The 15,628-nt window shown below is 28.7% G+C and overlaps 3 protein-coding genes across 4 annotated transcripts; 2 read left to right on the top strand and 1 right to left on the bottom strand.

Annotated features, from left to right (window-relative positions):
- The first annotated feature begins 97 nt into the window (after positions 1-97).
- Positions 98-2,331, top strand: Gk1 (Glycerol kinase 1). 2 transcript variants are annotated; one of them, XR_004690527.1, is made up of 9 exons: positions 98-209; positions 294-552; positions 623-846; positions 917-1,123; positions 1,187-1,297; positions 1,400-1,653; positions 1,730-1,935; positions 2,008-2,135; positions 2,225-2,331. XR_004690527.1 is itself a non-coding variant. In XM_035086114.1 (9 exons), the coding sequence occupies exons 1-9, from the start codon at positions 117-119 to the stop codon at positions 2,305-2,307; spliced, it is 1,569 nt and encodes a 522-aa protein (XP_034942005.1). In that variant the 5' UTR covers positions 98-116; the 3' UTR covers positions 2,308-2,331. The 2 variants fall into 2 exon arrangements, 1 of the variants encoding a protein (XP_034942005.1); XM_035086114.1 differs by having other exon boundaries at positions 2,004-2,135.
- A 5,445-nt stretch (positions 2,332-7,776) lies between these two features.
- Positions 7,777-13,461, top strand: Nos (Nitric oxide synthase). The gene is made up of 19 exons (XM_035086113.1): positions 7,777-7,993; positions 8,134-8,270; positions 8,484-8,738; positions 8,822-8,963; positions 9,052-9,203; positions 9,395-9,569; positions 9,768-9,869; positions 9,957-10,249; positions 10,442-10,759; positions 10,840-10,983; positions 11,044-11,348; positions 11,441-11,519; positions 11,602-11,795; positions 11,869-12,038; positions 12,108-12,318; positions 12,390-12,477; positions 12,564-12,688; positions 12,756-13,093; positions 13,169-13,461. Exons 1-19 carry the CDS (start codon positions 7,886-7,888, stop codon positions 13,286-13,288), a joined length of 3,456 nt encoding a protein of 1,151 aa, XP_034942004.1. The 5' UTR covers positions 7,777-7,885; the 3' UTR covers positions 13,289-13,461.
- Positions 13,462-13,815: 354 nt separating this feature from the next.
- SdhB (Succinate dehydrogenase, subunit B (iron-sulfur)) lies at positions 13,816-15,605 on the bottom strand. The gene is made up of 4 exons (XM_035086121.1): positions 15,468-15,605; positions 14,551-15,024; positions 14,372-14,473; positions 13,816-14,242 (listed from the first exon to the last, which is right to left on the bottom strand). The coding sequence occupies exons 1-4, from the start codon at positions 15,507-15,509 to the stop codon at positions 14,018-14,020; spliced, it is 843 nt and encodes a 280-aa protein (XP_034942012.1). The 5' UTR covers positions 15,510-15,605; the 3' UTR covers positions 13,816-14,017.
- Between the last annotated feature and the right edge of the window lie 23 nt (positions 15,606-15,628).

Here is a 15,628-nt window from a genome sequence, read left to right as displayed (position 1 = left end):
GTCGGAAATGACAGTTCTAATAATAATTATTACTTCACTGAAATGATCGATATGCTGTACATCGATCACTATAACTCGATTATGAATCCATGAATAGACATTTAAAAGTATGTAACATGATTCGTTTGTTTTTCATGATGGCTGGAAACGCTAAAAAACCTATTTACATTGGAGCTATTGATGAAGGAACTAGTAGTGCTAGATTTGTGGTAAAAATTATATCTACATCAATAATTATTATTTATTAAAGGGGTTAAGTGGTTTATTCAATTAAAAATTGTGTTACTTATCAGATATTCGATGTTATTAAGAAGAAAGTAATTACTTTTCATCAAATAGAAATTAAACAGAAATATCCTCGAGAAGGATGGGTTGAACAAGATCCAAAAGAAATTTTAAATGCTGTTTTGGAGTGTATTGCAAAAGTCGTAGAAAAACTTGAAAAACTTGAAATTTCTGTGTCTGATATTAAAGCTGTTGGTATTACAAATCAAAGGGAAACCACAGTTATATGGGATAGAAAAACTGGAGAACCACTTCATAATGCAATAGGTATCTTTAAAAAAAGTTTTCATTACTTACAAGTTAGGGAATTAAATTAAATTAAAATTCGTATTTCCAGTTTGGCTTGATATGAGAACAACAACAACTTTAGATGATATTTTGGATACTATTCCAAATAAATCACGAAATAAAAATTATCTTAAACCACTTTGTGGTCTCCCTTTATCACCATATTTTAGTGCTTTAAAAATACGATGGCTTATGGATAATGTTCCTCGGATTGATCGTGCGGTAGAAGCTGGAACATGTGCTTTCGGAACAATAGATACTTGGCTTCTTTTTGTAAGCGCTTTTAAAGCATGAAAACAAATATATTTTTTTTGTTGAATAAAATTTCATAATGACATTTCAGAACCTTACAAAAGGTCAATTGCATATAACAGATGTTTCAAATGCATCAAGGACAATGCTAATGAATATCGAAACTCTTAGATGGGACAGACCATTACTCCGTTTCTTCCAAATTCCTGATTCAATTCTACCTGAAATAAAATCTAGTGCTGAAATTTATGGATATATATCCAATCCTCCTTCACTTGCAGGCATTCCTATATCAGGGGTATCTCAAAATTAATGAAATGAGTTAAAATAAGTTAGGCTTATATCTTGAATATAATTGTAGTGTGTTGGTGATCAACAAGGCGCTCTTCTTGGTCAATTATGTTTAAAACCAGGTCAAGCGAAGGCAACTTATGGAACTGGATGTTTTCTTCTTTGTAATACAGGCAATGTAGTAAGACATTTATGTACCAATTAATAAATATGTTTTTCGATTAATTAATTAATTAAGGATATATCAAAAATATCACTAAAAATATGTATGTATTTTTCATAGAAAGTAGACTCCACACAAGGATTAATAACGACAGTAGCATATAAACTAGGCCGTTCTGCACCAATTTATGCTCTTGAAGGATCTGTAGCTATTGCAGGAGCTGCTCTCACTTGGCTTAGAGATAATTTACAGATTTTGAGTTCCATTTCTCAAACTCAAGAGATCGCTGGAAATGTTTCTGACACGTCCGACGTTTATTTTGTTCCTGCATTTTCTGGACTTTATGCTCCATATTGGCACCAAGATGCTCGAGGGTGAGTAATGATTAATTATCTATTAATCATGTGAACTATCTGTTCCAGTTTTCGATTAATGATTTTTATGATTTAGAGTCATTTGTGGTATTAATGAAGACACTGATTACCGTCATATCATCAGAGCATCATTAGAAGCAGTTTGTTTCCAAGTTCGTGATATTTTAGAAGCTATGGTTATGGATTCAAAGACAAAACTCAATACATTGCTCGTTGATGGTGGAATGACTAAGAACAATCTTCTCTTGCAACTTCAGGCTGACTTAACTGGTGTTAGAGTTGGTGAGTAATAGGATGAAATAAATTGGATCGTAGTAGTTTGAGAATTTATTAATTGATATTCATTGTAGTCAGACCATACATGGTTGAATCTACTGCACTTGGAGCTGCAATTTTAGCTGGAGTTGGAGCGGGATTACTTGATATAGCAGATATCGAAGCTCCACAAACCGCAAATTTTACTCCACAAATTAGTGATGATGGTAACTAATTATAATCAAATTCTATAACTACTATTTTTAAGTTTTACCAAATTCTATAAATAGTTAAATTTAAAATATTAATATTTTAGAACGAGACTTGAGATACTCAAAATGGAAATTAGCTGTAGAAAAATCGATGAAATGGGATCTTAAATCTAGTAGTATTGATTAATTTCGTACTATTGTAGAAAAAAAGTCATTTTTTGCTATTGTTCATAATTCGTTAACTTTATAAAGTATTTTAATTTAACATTAATACATTTAATTAAATAAATTTGAGAATTATTCTTAACTGTAACATTAGAAAAAATTATAATAAAGTAAAAAATTATTTTTTTTGAGGAGTTTTTGATTTAAAAAATTTTCTTGGTGTTGATGACGGAGTCTAAAAAAAAATGTATAAAATTAATTTTATTAATATAGTTCTGTAATATGTATTCATAAATCATTTTTATTCACCAATTGTATTGCAGTATTATTCGGTGACGGAGTTGCTGGTTGTGATGATCGCAATAACGACAGATTTACATTATCTTGATTATTCATTACCTGAAAATAAAAAAATTCCAATCAATAATATATTTTTTTTGCTTCATAATGTAAACTGCATTGTATAATTACTGGTTGAGATCTAGGAATATTGTCGAATCCATGTTGATCATGAAGATTAACAAAGTAGATTTTTTTTCCAGGTGATTTCGGAGTTTTAAAATTTCTTTCAGCTGATGGTGACTTAAGTATCGATTTCATGGTTCGAGTAGTTGTGATCTATTAAAAAAAGATATAAAGTTATGAAAGTAATTTTTATTTATGAAAACCTATGCATTTATATAATTACCTCATCTTTTTGGATACGAACGTTCTTGTTTACCTATCAGTAATTCAAAAAAAATTTAATTTATAAGTAACACGTTTTCATAAAATGCAAATACTGAAAAATATTTTTACCATTTCTTGAGAAGGAGTTAAAGTTTTGACCATAGCATCAAGACATGAAATTTTTCTTTCTAATCGATATTGATGTTCACTTTCTTTTTCTTGACCTTTTTCTAATTTTTTGTTTCTCATTTCTAAATTTTTTAAAGTAGTTTTCAACTTTTCCAAATCTCCTTCAAGCTTATCTATATGTGTTGTTTTTTTCACTAATTCTCCATTCAACTCTTCTATTTTTTTATTATAAACTTCTTTTTGTAATTTCAAATCATTTGTTACATTTGTTAAATTTGTTTTGGACTCTAAGTTTTCTTTAAGAGCATTATTTTTAGCGTTAGACGCTTTATAATAATCGGCTAAATATTTTTCACATTTTGTTCTTAATTCATCCATTTCTTTTTCGTAACTTGTTTCAAGCTTTTTAAGATTTTTTTTTGCTTCTTGACGTTCTGAAGTACGTTCTTCAGTGATTTTGTCTAATTCTTTTTCCATTTTTTTCATATCTCGCTTCAATATATTTATCATATTATCTTTGGATTCATCATTATTCTGATAGCTTTTTTCAATTTCTTGATTTTTACGTAATACCTCTTGAAGTTCAACATTTTTTTGTTTCAAATCATCAGCAAGTTTAATCCGTTCCTTCTCTTCGTTGATAAGTTTATCATTCAAATTCTCTAGTTGATCATTTAATAATTGCTTATCTAGAGTTAATGAATTGATATTTTTAGTCAACCGTAATAATTCAATACTTTTCTCTTCTAATTGTTGTTTGACATTTTCTTTATCACGTGTACATTGCTGAAAACTCGCTTCTGTTTCTGACACTTGTTCTAATAATGTCTTAATTTTTTTTCTGCAAATAAACGAAGTCATATATTAAAGGATCTATTCATATACTTCTAAAAAAGAGCTTCTAAAAATGTTTAAAAAAACCTACTCATGTTCTTCAACTTTCTTTTCAAAAAATTCTATCGATTTGGCTTTATTTTCTAAAATCTTCACCATGTTATCTTTCTCTTCACGTAATATTCTTACTTCTGTTTCTACCTTTTCTGAATTTTTATGAGTTTCAAATAATTCTTTTTCGTACATATTTTTAATCTGAAATCAAATAGCCAAAATGTTAAGTCTAAAATAGATTTCGTTTTTAAGTTTATCAGCTACTTTTAATTCTTTTTTTCTATATATCAATAAATATTATTTATTCTTAACCTCTTGAATTTTTTCACTTGTGTTTGAATTCAGACAATCTATTTTTCTTTTTTCTTCAGAAAGCCGTTTTTCGAGGTCTGCAATAGTATTCATTAATTTATCTTCATTTAATTTTATAGTCAAAATTTCTTTTTGCTTCTCTTCTAATTTATTATTAATTTTATCTTTCTGTTCTTTTTCTTCTTTCATTCTTGACTCAATTTCATGTAATTTAGACTTGATTTCTATCAATTCTGTTCCCTTCGCATTCAACGCATCTTGATATTTTTTCGCTAGTGATAATTGTAAACATTATTTAAACAATCAATTATTTATAATGAATGAATAATATTTTTTCTAACGTTTAATTACCATTTATGTTCAACTTTTCATTTAATTTATTTATTTCATTGTTCAAATTTTTTTTTTCTTCTTCCAATTTTTCATTGAGAACTTTAATAAACTGTAAATCTTTGAATTGCTCTTTGTTCCGATCTAGCGTATCACTAATATACTCAACAATATTAGAAAATTCATTAGTTAGAGTTTCAGCCTTGGATAGTCTGAAGAGATAATTGGATACGATCATTAAGAAAATAATGAATTAGTAGGTAAATAACCACGTAAAAAATAAATGAAAATAAAAAATATAAGAAAAATTATTAAAGAATAATGAAAAAATTTATTACATACTTATCTCGCAGGGCTTCATTCTCAGCTGTTATTTCTTTCATAGAAATCGATAATTCACGAGAGTTTTCTTGTGAAGCACTTAATTTTTTCTTCAAAAATTCAATCATTTTTACTGCTTCTTTATATTTTCCATCAATTTCCTGTACGTTAAAACTGTTGTCTCGACCCTAAAAAGTTTCCGGAGATCAATGTCAAGTAAATATTAGAAAAATGCATTAAATAATTAAATAACGTAACTGCTTTTTTCTAAAATAGTACGGTAGTTAATAGAAGTTTAAATATAAATCAAAATCGTATAATAAAAGTAATCAAACTTTTTATACGTTGATTTGATAATAATAAAACATTCATAATTGTACCTTTTGCGTTGTTCCAGAAAGTCCTTTCTGCCATAATTCTACAATTTGAGCAGTTGCAGTACTTTTATTAATCATTCCAGCATAAGAAGCTGATTCTATTGAATTCGTTTTCCGAATTTTGTGATCGGGAGCCTCTTTGCTTGCATCGTGCAAATTTTTCCTTTTTATATTTTCTTGATTCATACTTTTAATCAATTTAACAATTAAATTCAACAATCTTTTCAATCTTTCTAAAATGAATGTAGAAAGAAGAATTAAATTGAATCTTCTCTCTGTTAAAAATAATACCTAGAGAAGTTAGCTGCTTTAATTTGATTGGTTTAATGCAAATCACATGCTATATCTCATTTTATTCGCAATTTGATTGCTAATAAATAGTTACCGCGTAATTTTAAATTTTTATAATTAGCAAGAATAGAAATTAACGAAGAAAAGAATGTGTTAAGCAGTGTACACACAGACTTACTAGCACAATAAATTTTATAAGTACTATATTAGATATGAATTAATGGATGGTAATAAATTCTACATTATTACGTACATACCTAATAATGATATCAAGTATTATTGATTATTAATGAATTGCTGTAAATCACGAAAAACCAGATAGCATTATATTTATCATTGATCATTTAGCATGGAGCTTAGTTTGATGACTAATGAAAACAAATTTACCAATTTTCGTTCAACTAAATGTTCACAATTATAAAAATAAACTGCTCGTTAAAAGAATAATTAAAGAAAATGCTACTACATTTAGAAACAAAAATTTAAACTCATTAAACAACTTTATCGCAAATGACACCATGAAACAATCGTTGGAATTTTTCTGTTCAAATTAAGAAAATGGAACCACAAACAAAATAATCACATGACATAATTTGAATCCGAAAATTACAATTATTGACTCTTATTATTTTTAAATGTAAATTTATAATTATAAATACTTAATTTCATTCTCGTAAATTTATAATTATATAATTACAAATAATATATTAATTAATTTTTAATAAAAAAAAAAAGAAAAACTTGGTCAATAATATCTTATTGCAAAAACATAAATTATGAATAGGTCAAACTATTCATAGCTCAGAAATCCATGTTTCCGGTATTTTTTTTTCTTTTGTTTACCTTTATCGATGTACTAATGATTGTGTTCCATCGTAACATTACTTCCTTTCTGGCTTTATGTATCAAAAAAATTGCTGTACAAAACTATGTTCTGTACCATAGCTAGCAGCTATCCACTGCTTGTTTTATCTGTTTTTCTTTTATTTACTTTTTTCAACTATACACAAAATAAAAGTGTTTCTTAGAATGAAAACATCATAGTCCTTTCGTCAGTTTCATTAATTATTGAACATCAATTTTATTTACTATACAATATACTGTGTAAAGTCATACTCAATAAAATTAGTTATATTATAAATAGCTTGGGATTCGGTAAATAATAAAGTACGTATAACAATTGTATTTTATCATCGTTTATAAATGATGAGATCAAGGGCACTAGTTCTAAAATGAACAAAAATAAAAGTAGCCGTAATATTTCTTGAGTGATAGTCGATTCTTTATAAATGATATGATTGAAGTATAATAGCAGTAATGCATTAAAATGCTATTAACTTTTGATATTTCATTTTTCCGTTTATCATGACCAATTTAAATGATAAATTCTCCTAAAAATAACGAATGGTCAATCAATTCGTAGAAATAAATCAGTCCTGACTTTTTGAGGTTATAATAAACAATAATTTAACAATTATTTCTACAACATATATCGTACCAATTACAATCATTAAGAAATTATTAATTAACTAGATTCCTAAAAGCTTAATTAAATTGGTAATAAAACATATTTTTTATTTATCTCCCAACTGTCAATGACAGCTCAAATGAAAATTGAGCTCTTTAATAAATAGTTTAATTAACATTTAAAATTTTATATTCATAGTCATAAATATGCAAAATATGTAGTATCATAAAAATAAAGGTTAACCTTTAATTTTATTTTGGTATGAATAACAATGATTCAAAAAATAGAAGTGCTACCGCAGAATTTACATTTTATACTCTCAACGATTTTATGCATGGAAACATCAAATAAAAAATAAAAAAAAAAAATTTTTAAACTATATAATTTAATAAATAGATAATAATATGCCCATAGGTATAAATGTTATTTCTTCAAAATTTTTATGGGGTTGCTCTTAATGAGATTCCAGTTTAACAATTCATGACTTAACTGTTGAATTATCGCAATTTTTTCCAGCAGGTAAATCAATGGTGATGCTGAGGCGCATGTGAGATTCTCGCCCGGGATAATGTCCTCTTTCCTCTCACACTCTTCCTCATCTTCAGCAATCACCACCACCCGCTTGAAATTCTCCAGGGAACGAAAGGATGGTAGGGTGATAGACTGATGCTGTTGATACTAGTAGTGGTGGTGGAAGTAGGTACACCATTCGTGTTGATTGACGAAGACTCGACTGGTTTCAGTCAGACGCAGAGCTCCTTAGTCGCGGCAAGATCTTTGCCGTGAGAGTTTCACTGTCAGTCTACAGAAAAACAATGAAAGACCAACAGGAAGCTACTCCATGCCAGAAAAAACCAACAAAGCTCAGAAATTTAATTTACAAAACTGAAGCTTTTGATTCTCTTCATCCAAAAGGCATAGAGGTCAGTTGCACTTGATATTGATCTTGTTTTATAATGACATTTCACCTGAGAAAAAGTCAATTAATCATTTTTTCATATTTTTGTTATTTTCTATCAAATTTATTTAATTTTTATAGCTTTATCGTTTGTTTTAATTGTAGAAAACATTATGCTCAAATCAAGTATGCCTAGGAAGTATTATGAGCCTTCCATTTCATGGGACAGAACCTAGAAAAAAAGAAGATATCCTGGTGCATGCTAAAGACTTTTTGGAGCAATACTTTACATCCATTCGAAGGTATTTTACTAAATAAGTTGATAATATAAATTTATATAATTATTATACAAAATTATTCAAGTTTTTTCATTGAGAATTGATTCGATATATTTGAAAAACTTTGAAACTTCCATTTGTGATAAATGCCTTTTTTTCTCCAAGTTTCAAGTAGACTCAGATTGATTTTCTTTATTAATTGTTGATTGAAAATTTTTTTTTATTGAATCAAAATAGATTAAATAGTGAAGCTCATCGTTCTCGATGGGAAAGTGTCCAAAAAGAAGTTCTTTCAACAGGAACTTACCAACTAAGTGAAACAGAATTAGTTTTTGGTGCTAAACTAGCTTGGAGGAATGCTGCTCGTTGTATTGGTCGTATCCAATGGTCTAAACTTCAAGTATTTGACTGTCGATATGTTACAACAACAAGTGGAATGTTTGAGGCTCTTTGCAATCATATAAAATACGGCACTAACAAAGGAAACATCAGGTAATATCGATAATTTAATAATTACACTCATGTATTTATGTTACCTTGAAAATTATTTAATAATTTCTATAAACATTTCTTAGATCTGCTATCACTATTTTTCCACAAAGAACAGATGGAAAACATGACTTTAGAGTGTGGAATGCTCAATTAATTTCTTATGCCGGTTACAAAAATAAAGATGGAACCATTCTGGGTGATCCAGCCAACGTAGAATTTACTGAAGTAATTTATAAACTATAAAAAATTATCATGATTTGATTGTTAAAATAACTTATCAAAAACTTTTTAGTAATAAAATTGATGTCTTTAGTTGTGTTTCAAGTTAGGATGGAGAGGGCCACGATCTGGAATTCGTACAAAATTTGATGTACTGCCTTTAGTTCTTTCAGCGAATGGACATGATCCTGACTATTTCGATATTCCACCTGAACTTATTCTTGAATTACCTATTATTCATCCGACGTAAGTATAATTACAGAAAAATTTAATTTCCACATTATTGGAGAAATAAGTCAAATATAAAAGAATAGATTAGTGAATAATTAATTGAATAGTGACTTGTTAAAGAACTTTAGAAATTTAATGACTTAATGCTCTTTTATCTCAATGATTTTTTTTTCATTTACTGAAGTTTGTGGTATGAATTCTATTAGGTATAAATGGTTTGAAGAATTGCAATTAAAGTGGTATGCTCTACCGGCGGTATCTTCAATGGTTTTCGATTGCGGCGGACTAGAGTTCACAGCTGCTCCTTTCAATGGCTGGTATATGAGTACCGAAATTGGAGCACGGAATTTTTGTGACGTCAATCGCTATAATCTTTTAGAAGTACTTATTTTCTTTATAATTGAAAAAAGTTATTGTTTCGAACATTGTAACAATAGACATGATAAATCTTTTCTTCTCCTTGAACATTTCCTCTCTCTACTTATCTTTTGTCTGACAATAACAATGTTCAATCACTTATTTGTAGATTAATTACTCATAATATTTTTTATTAAAATAACTATGTTGAAAATTCTTCAGACGATTGCTGTACATATGGGATTAGACACGAGAACATCAATATCTTTGTGGAAAGATAAGGCAATGATTGAAGCGAATGTGGCAGTTTTGTATAGTTTCCAGGTAAATTCCAACACGTTTATTTTACAAACATAAACTTAGTTATCTTTTAGTAATTGAAAAATTGAAAGAATTTTTTTTTGTGTCAAGATGAAAAATGTGACAATTGTAGACCATCATACTGCATCGGAATCTTTCATGAAACATTACGAGAATGAAATGAGATTACGAAAAGGATGTCCAGCAGATTGGCTATGGATAGTTCCACCCGTATCTGGATCGGCAACTCCAGTATTTCATCAGGAAATGGCACTTTACCATCTTAAGCCTTCTTATGATGCTCAGGATCCAGCTTGGAAAGTTCATATTTGGAAAAAAGGTCGAGACAAAAAGTGTACATCGAAAAAGCCAAGAAGAAAATTCCATTTTAAACAGATAGCAAGGTATTTAGTATTACCTTATCGAATTCAATATCTTCTTCGTAAAATATATCTACAATATTTGTGTTTGAATATGACATATATTTATCTGAAAAAGAAAAATATGTGAAGAAAGTTTTTAATAATATTTGAATGTATCTGACATCTGAGACATATTTTGTCTTGAAAATTTAACGAAATTTACTTTCTTTGTAGAGCTGTGAAATTTACATCGAAATTGTTTGGCCGAGCACTCTCTCGACGAATCAAAGCAACAGTTCTCTTTGCAACGGAGACAGGAACATCACAGATGTATGCAGAAAAGCTTGGAGAACTTCTAGGTCATGCTTTTCACTCACAAGTCCTTAGAATGGATGAATATGACATCAGTAATATTGAACATGAAGCATTATTACTCGTTATTACTTCAACTTTTGGTAATGGAGATCCTCCAGAAAATGGAGAAGCATTTGCACAAAATCTTTATGCTATGAAAATGAATGAGACTTATAACAATAGCGAATCAAAGATTAAGTAATTATCTAAAAAGACATTTACAATTATCCATTGCAAACTTTTTCAAATGTAAAAATAATTAATAATTTTTTTTATAGTTTAGCTTCTTCAAAATCATTTATAAAAGCTAATAGCCAGACAGAAGTAGGAAATGCTAAAAAATTAGACAGACTAGATTCGTTAAGAGGATCCACCACTGACTCCCAAAATGAAGATACTTTTGGACCACTGAGCAATGTTAGGTAATTATTTTAAGTGAGAAATATTTTTTTTTAGAGAGCTGAACGAAACTTAATTTTCAGGTTTGCAGTTTTTGCATTGGGTTCATCGGCATATCCAAATTTCTGTGCATTTGGTCGTTACGTAGATAATTTACTCGGAGAATTAGGTGGAGAACGACTTCTCAAGCTTTCACAAGGTGATGAAATGTGCGGACAAGAGCAAGCTTTTCGAAAATGGGCCGCCGATACTTTTGCTGTTGCATGTGAAACATTCTGTCTTGATGATGATGATACGTTACTAGAAGTTGCTTTATCATTAGGATCAGAAGCGTTATCAAAGTCTACCGTAAGATTTGTTGAAGCTGACCCTCAACCAATTGCCAAAGGTATTGCAGGATCTGATTGCCTGCGAACAAAAAATCTTTTAAATTGATTATATTATTTTGAAAATTATCATTATTTTTTTCTTTTATTCCAGCTTTGATGAAATGCCACAATAGAAATGTCACAACTTGTAACATGTTAAGGAAAACTAATTTAAATAGAAATGATACTGGGTAAGAAAATTAATAAATCATAATTTATGTTATAATTAATTAATCAATTTCTATTCATAAATCAATCAATCCACTTATGTAGGGCAACGACGTTACTGCTTGAGCTAGATGATTTAGCAAGTATGGAAATTGCCTATAAACCAGGAGATCACTTAGGAGTATTTGCATGTAACAAAAGCGAATTAGTAGAAGGAATTCTAGCAAGAATAGAACCAACGATGGATTTCGATACTCCTGTGGAACTCCAAACGCAAAAACAATCACATACTCCGAATGGTTAATTTTTTTTTCTTTTGATAATCATAGAAATAATAAGTTTAATTTTACTATGATATTTAAATTATTATAGGAATTATTAAATCATGGATTCCTCATGAAAGATTTTCGCCAAATTCTCTGAGGATGTTATTAACAAGATTTCTAGATATAACAACTCCACCTACGCCGAATTTATTAAGATACTTTGCATCTATAGCTGAAAATCCCAAAGAAAAGACTCAACTCAATCTTTTAGCAACTGTATGTTATTATTTTAAATATCAGTGAATCTCTTTTATTTTATAAAATAATTTTACAATATTCTTTAAGGATTCAGCTGCTTACGAGGATTGGAAACATTGGAAATATCCAAATTTATTGGAGGTATTGGAAGAATTTCCTTCTGTCAAACCTTATGCGCCATTATTCGTTCTTCACCTAACACCACTTCAACCAAGGTTCTATAGCATATCTTCTTCTCCACTTGTCCATCAGGGTCAAATTCATCTGACCGTTGCTGTGGTTCAATATCAATCTCAAGGTAAGTGATAGAGGAAATATTCAAATAGAATAAAATGAAGATGCTAAAAAGTGAATTTGTTTTTAATTCAGGTGGAACTGGGCCAATTCATTATGGCGTTTGTTCGAATTATCTGAACGAAATACATGATGGTGAACCATTATACGTATTTGTACGCAGGTAATTAATTGATCATTTTAATGTTTCATCATCAATTAATTCATTGCAAATTTACATTTATAATTATTGTTATTTGACAATGATAGTGCACCGAATTTCTACATGCCACTTGAAGTCAAAGCACCCATGATCTTAGTAGGACCTGGTACAGGAATTGCTCCATTCCGAGGATTTTGGCATCATCGACGTGCAGAAATGCAAATAAAATGTGGTAAGTTTATATTTTATAAATCTTCTATTTATTGTTTAAAAAATTCAATTCAATTTTATATTTAAAGGAGAAGATTTCGGAAAGATATGGTTATTCTTTGGGTGCCGTCAAAACGGCTTGGATTTGTATCGACAAGAAAAACAAGAAATGCTAGAGTTAGGAGTATTAGATAAAGTTTTTATTGCTCTATCACGTGAAAAAGGATTAAAAAAGACTTATGTACAAGACTTAATTTTATCAGAAGCTCAACAGATTTATAATATGTTAATTTATGAGAATGGACATTTTTACGTTTGTGGCGATTGTACGATGGCTGAAGATGTCTATCAAACATTAAAACTGATCATTCAAACACATGGACAAATGTCTGATAAAGAAGTGGAAGCTTATATGCTTTCGATGAGAGTAATTATAAAATAATGAATATAATACAATATAAAATAAATAATACTAGCTATAATTAATATTTTTTTATTTTAGGATCAAAATAGATACCATGAAGACATCTTTGGAATTACTTTCCGTACTGCAGAAGTACATAATCGTTCACGTGAGACAGCTAGATCACGTCTCTCAACTAATGAACCTTTATCAACTTGAATTCGTTGACCATTACAATTATTATTTGATACGAAGCATATCGTGAGTCTGTGAAGATAAATAAATTATACGAAAGAAACCAAAAAATTAATATCAATATCAAAATAAAATATTCAGCTATGAATGACTTTTCAAATTAAATGCATGAAATAATTGATTCTTCCATATTTTAATTCAATCCAATAATAAATGATTAATAAAATATTGTACTATATTTTTGATGATATATCGTTATTGAAAACATAAATCTATAAAAATATAATAGATTAATTAAATACAAATACTATAAAATCTAAAAATAATTCATTTGAATTGCACAACTCGCACAGATAACGTAGTTAAATTGTGATAATTCTATAAAAATCAAATATTTAAACTTAATACAATGAATTTAAAAATTTTAGAAATCAAAATAGTTATAATAATTGATGATTGTAAAATTCGTGGATAAATTTTAATTCAAGCTTATCAATAAACTTACTTAAGTATAAAATAAATTATTACGAATCAAAATTACACAATGATAATGTAATTGAAGATAAACAAATGTTTATTTATTATTTACATGAGAAATGACCACAAAACCTCTTTTAAATAATTATTCATAATCATACATCTGTAATCAATCGAATGATTAAACAATTCAATCCTCATTTCATTTTGTCGTTATTCTCGACTACACTTCCATCCGACTATTTAATACTTAATCATCGTTGTACTTTAAAATTATTAATTATGTAGAGCTGTAGTGTTCAATCCAGGCTTGCCCTTTTGAATTATACCGCCGAGCAACTTCTTAATTTCTGCAATAGCTTTACCGGGATTTAAACCTTTTGGACAAGTACGAGTACAGTTCATAATTGTATGACAACGATAAACTGAGAAAGGATCACGTAGTTTATTCAAACGTTCGTCAGTCTTTGTATCACGTGAATCAATGATCCATCGATAAGCCTTTGAATAGAAAGTTGTTATTAGAAATAATATTCAATAAATAATATTGTATAATTGTATAAATAAATTAGAAGCGTTTAAATTTAAGTGAACACAGAATTATAATTGAGTAGAAAAATTATTAATTACCTGCATCAATACTGCTGGTCCTAAGTATTTATCGCCGTTCCACCAGTATGATGGGCAAGAAGTACTGCAGCATGCACATAAGATACATTCATAGAGACCATCCTGTAAATAAATTAAGATATTTAATTACACAAATTATTCACTGAAAAATTTTAGATGTTATTAGTTTACAAGCATACCAATTTTTTTCGGTCTTCAACGCTTTGCAAATACTGCTGTGTTCCAACTTTTTTGTTGTCAGTTCTCTGTAACCAAGGCTGGATACTTTTATATTGAGCATAAAAATTATTCATATCTGGTACAAGATCCTTAACGATATACATATGAGGAAGTGGATAAATTTTCACGTCAGCATTTAAATTATCTTTGTCAATTTTACTAATACATGCTAGAGTATTCGTTCCACCAATGTTCATTGCACAAGATCCGCAAATACCTTCCCTGCATGATCTTCGGAAGGTGAGAGATGGATCTATTTCATTTTTGATTTTAATAAGCGCATCCAATACCATTGGACCACAAGTATTCAAATCTACTTTATATTCTTGTAAATAAGGCTTTTCATCTGGTTTATCTGGATTCCATCGATAAACGGAGAAAGTTTTGAGCTTTGCTTCAGCATTTTGCGTAGCAGATGCATGAAAACATCTAACCTGAAATACAAATGAATAAATTATTACTCAAAAATGAGTTTTTTATTAATATTGTTTAAAATAATATTTAAAAGTATCTATAAATGTGTTGTCTTTATAAATTATCGACTTTTAAGAGTTATACGTAAATGATTGCAACCAATTGTGCAAAGAAACAAAATGATAAAACAAATTTTTAAAAATGTCAATGAAATGAATTTAATTATTAAAATGTATCAAATAGTTTAAAAGTCAAACAACGACAGCTATTTATTAAAATGATTTTTTTTCAATTATCAATAAATTATTGGAATTCTGATCTTTTCCCATCTGTCAGTTGATCGTAGATAAAATTGTCATACGTCATACATTTATGTGGGTGTGTTATGATTTAAGTTACACAAAACATCTGTGAAAAAAAATTAATTCTTCATTTGTAAAAAAGTATAAAAATAAATACTTACTTGTCTCAGTGCATTTCTACAGGCTGGAACGATATTTGCCATTTTTATGTTGAATTTTTTTAATCCCAAGAACCGAAACTAAATAACAGGGTTATGTAATGAAACTATTCAGTTACTAACAAAGATGCCAACTTAACAAACTCCACACTAATGTGGATCAA

The sequence above is a fragment of the Chelonus insularis genome, unplaced genomic scaffold (genome assembly GCF_013357705.1).
Source record: "Chelonus insularis isolate UGA/USDA-ARS -01 unplaced genomic scaffold, ASM1335770v1 contig_3_pilon, whole genome shotgun sequence".
Lineage (NCBI taxonomy): Eukaryota > Metazoa > Arthropoda > Insecta > Hymenoptera > Braconidae > Chelonus > Chelonus insularis.
The sequence above is the reverse complement of the archived record's forward strand: the minus strand, read 5'-3'. Positions and strand labels throughout refer to the sequence as shown.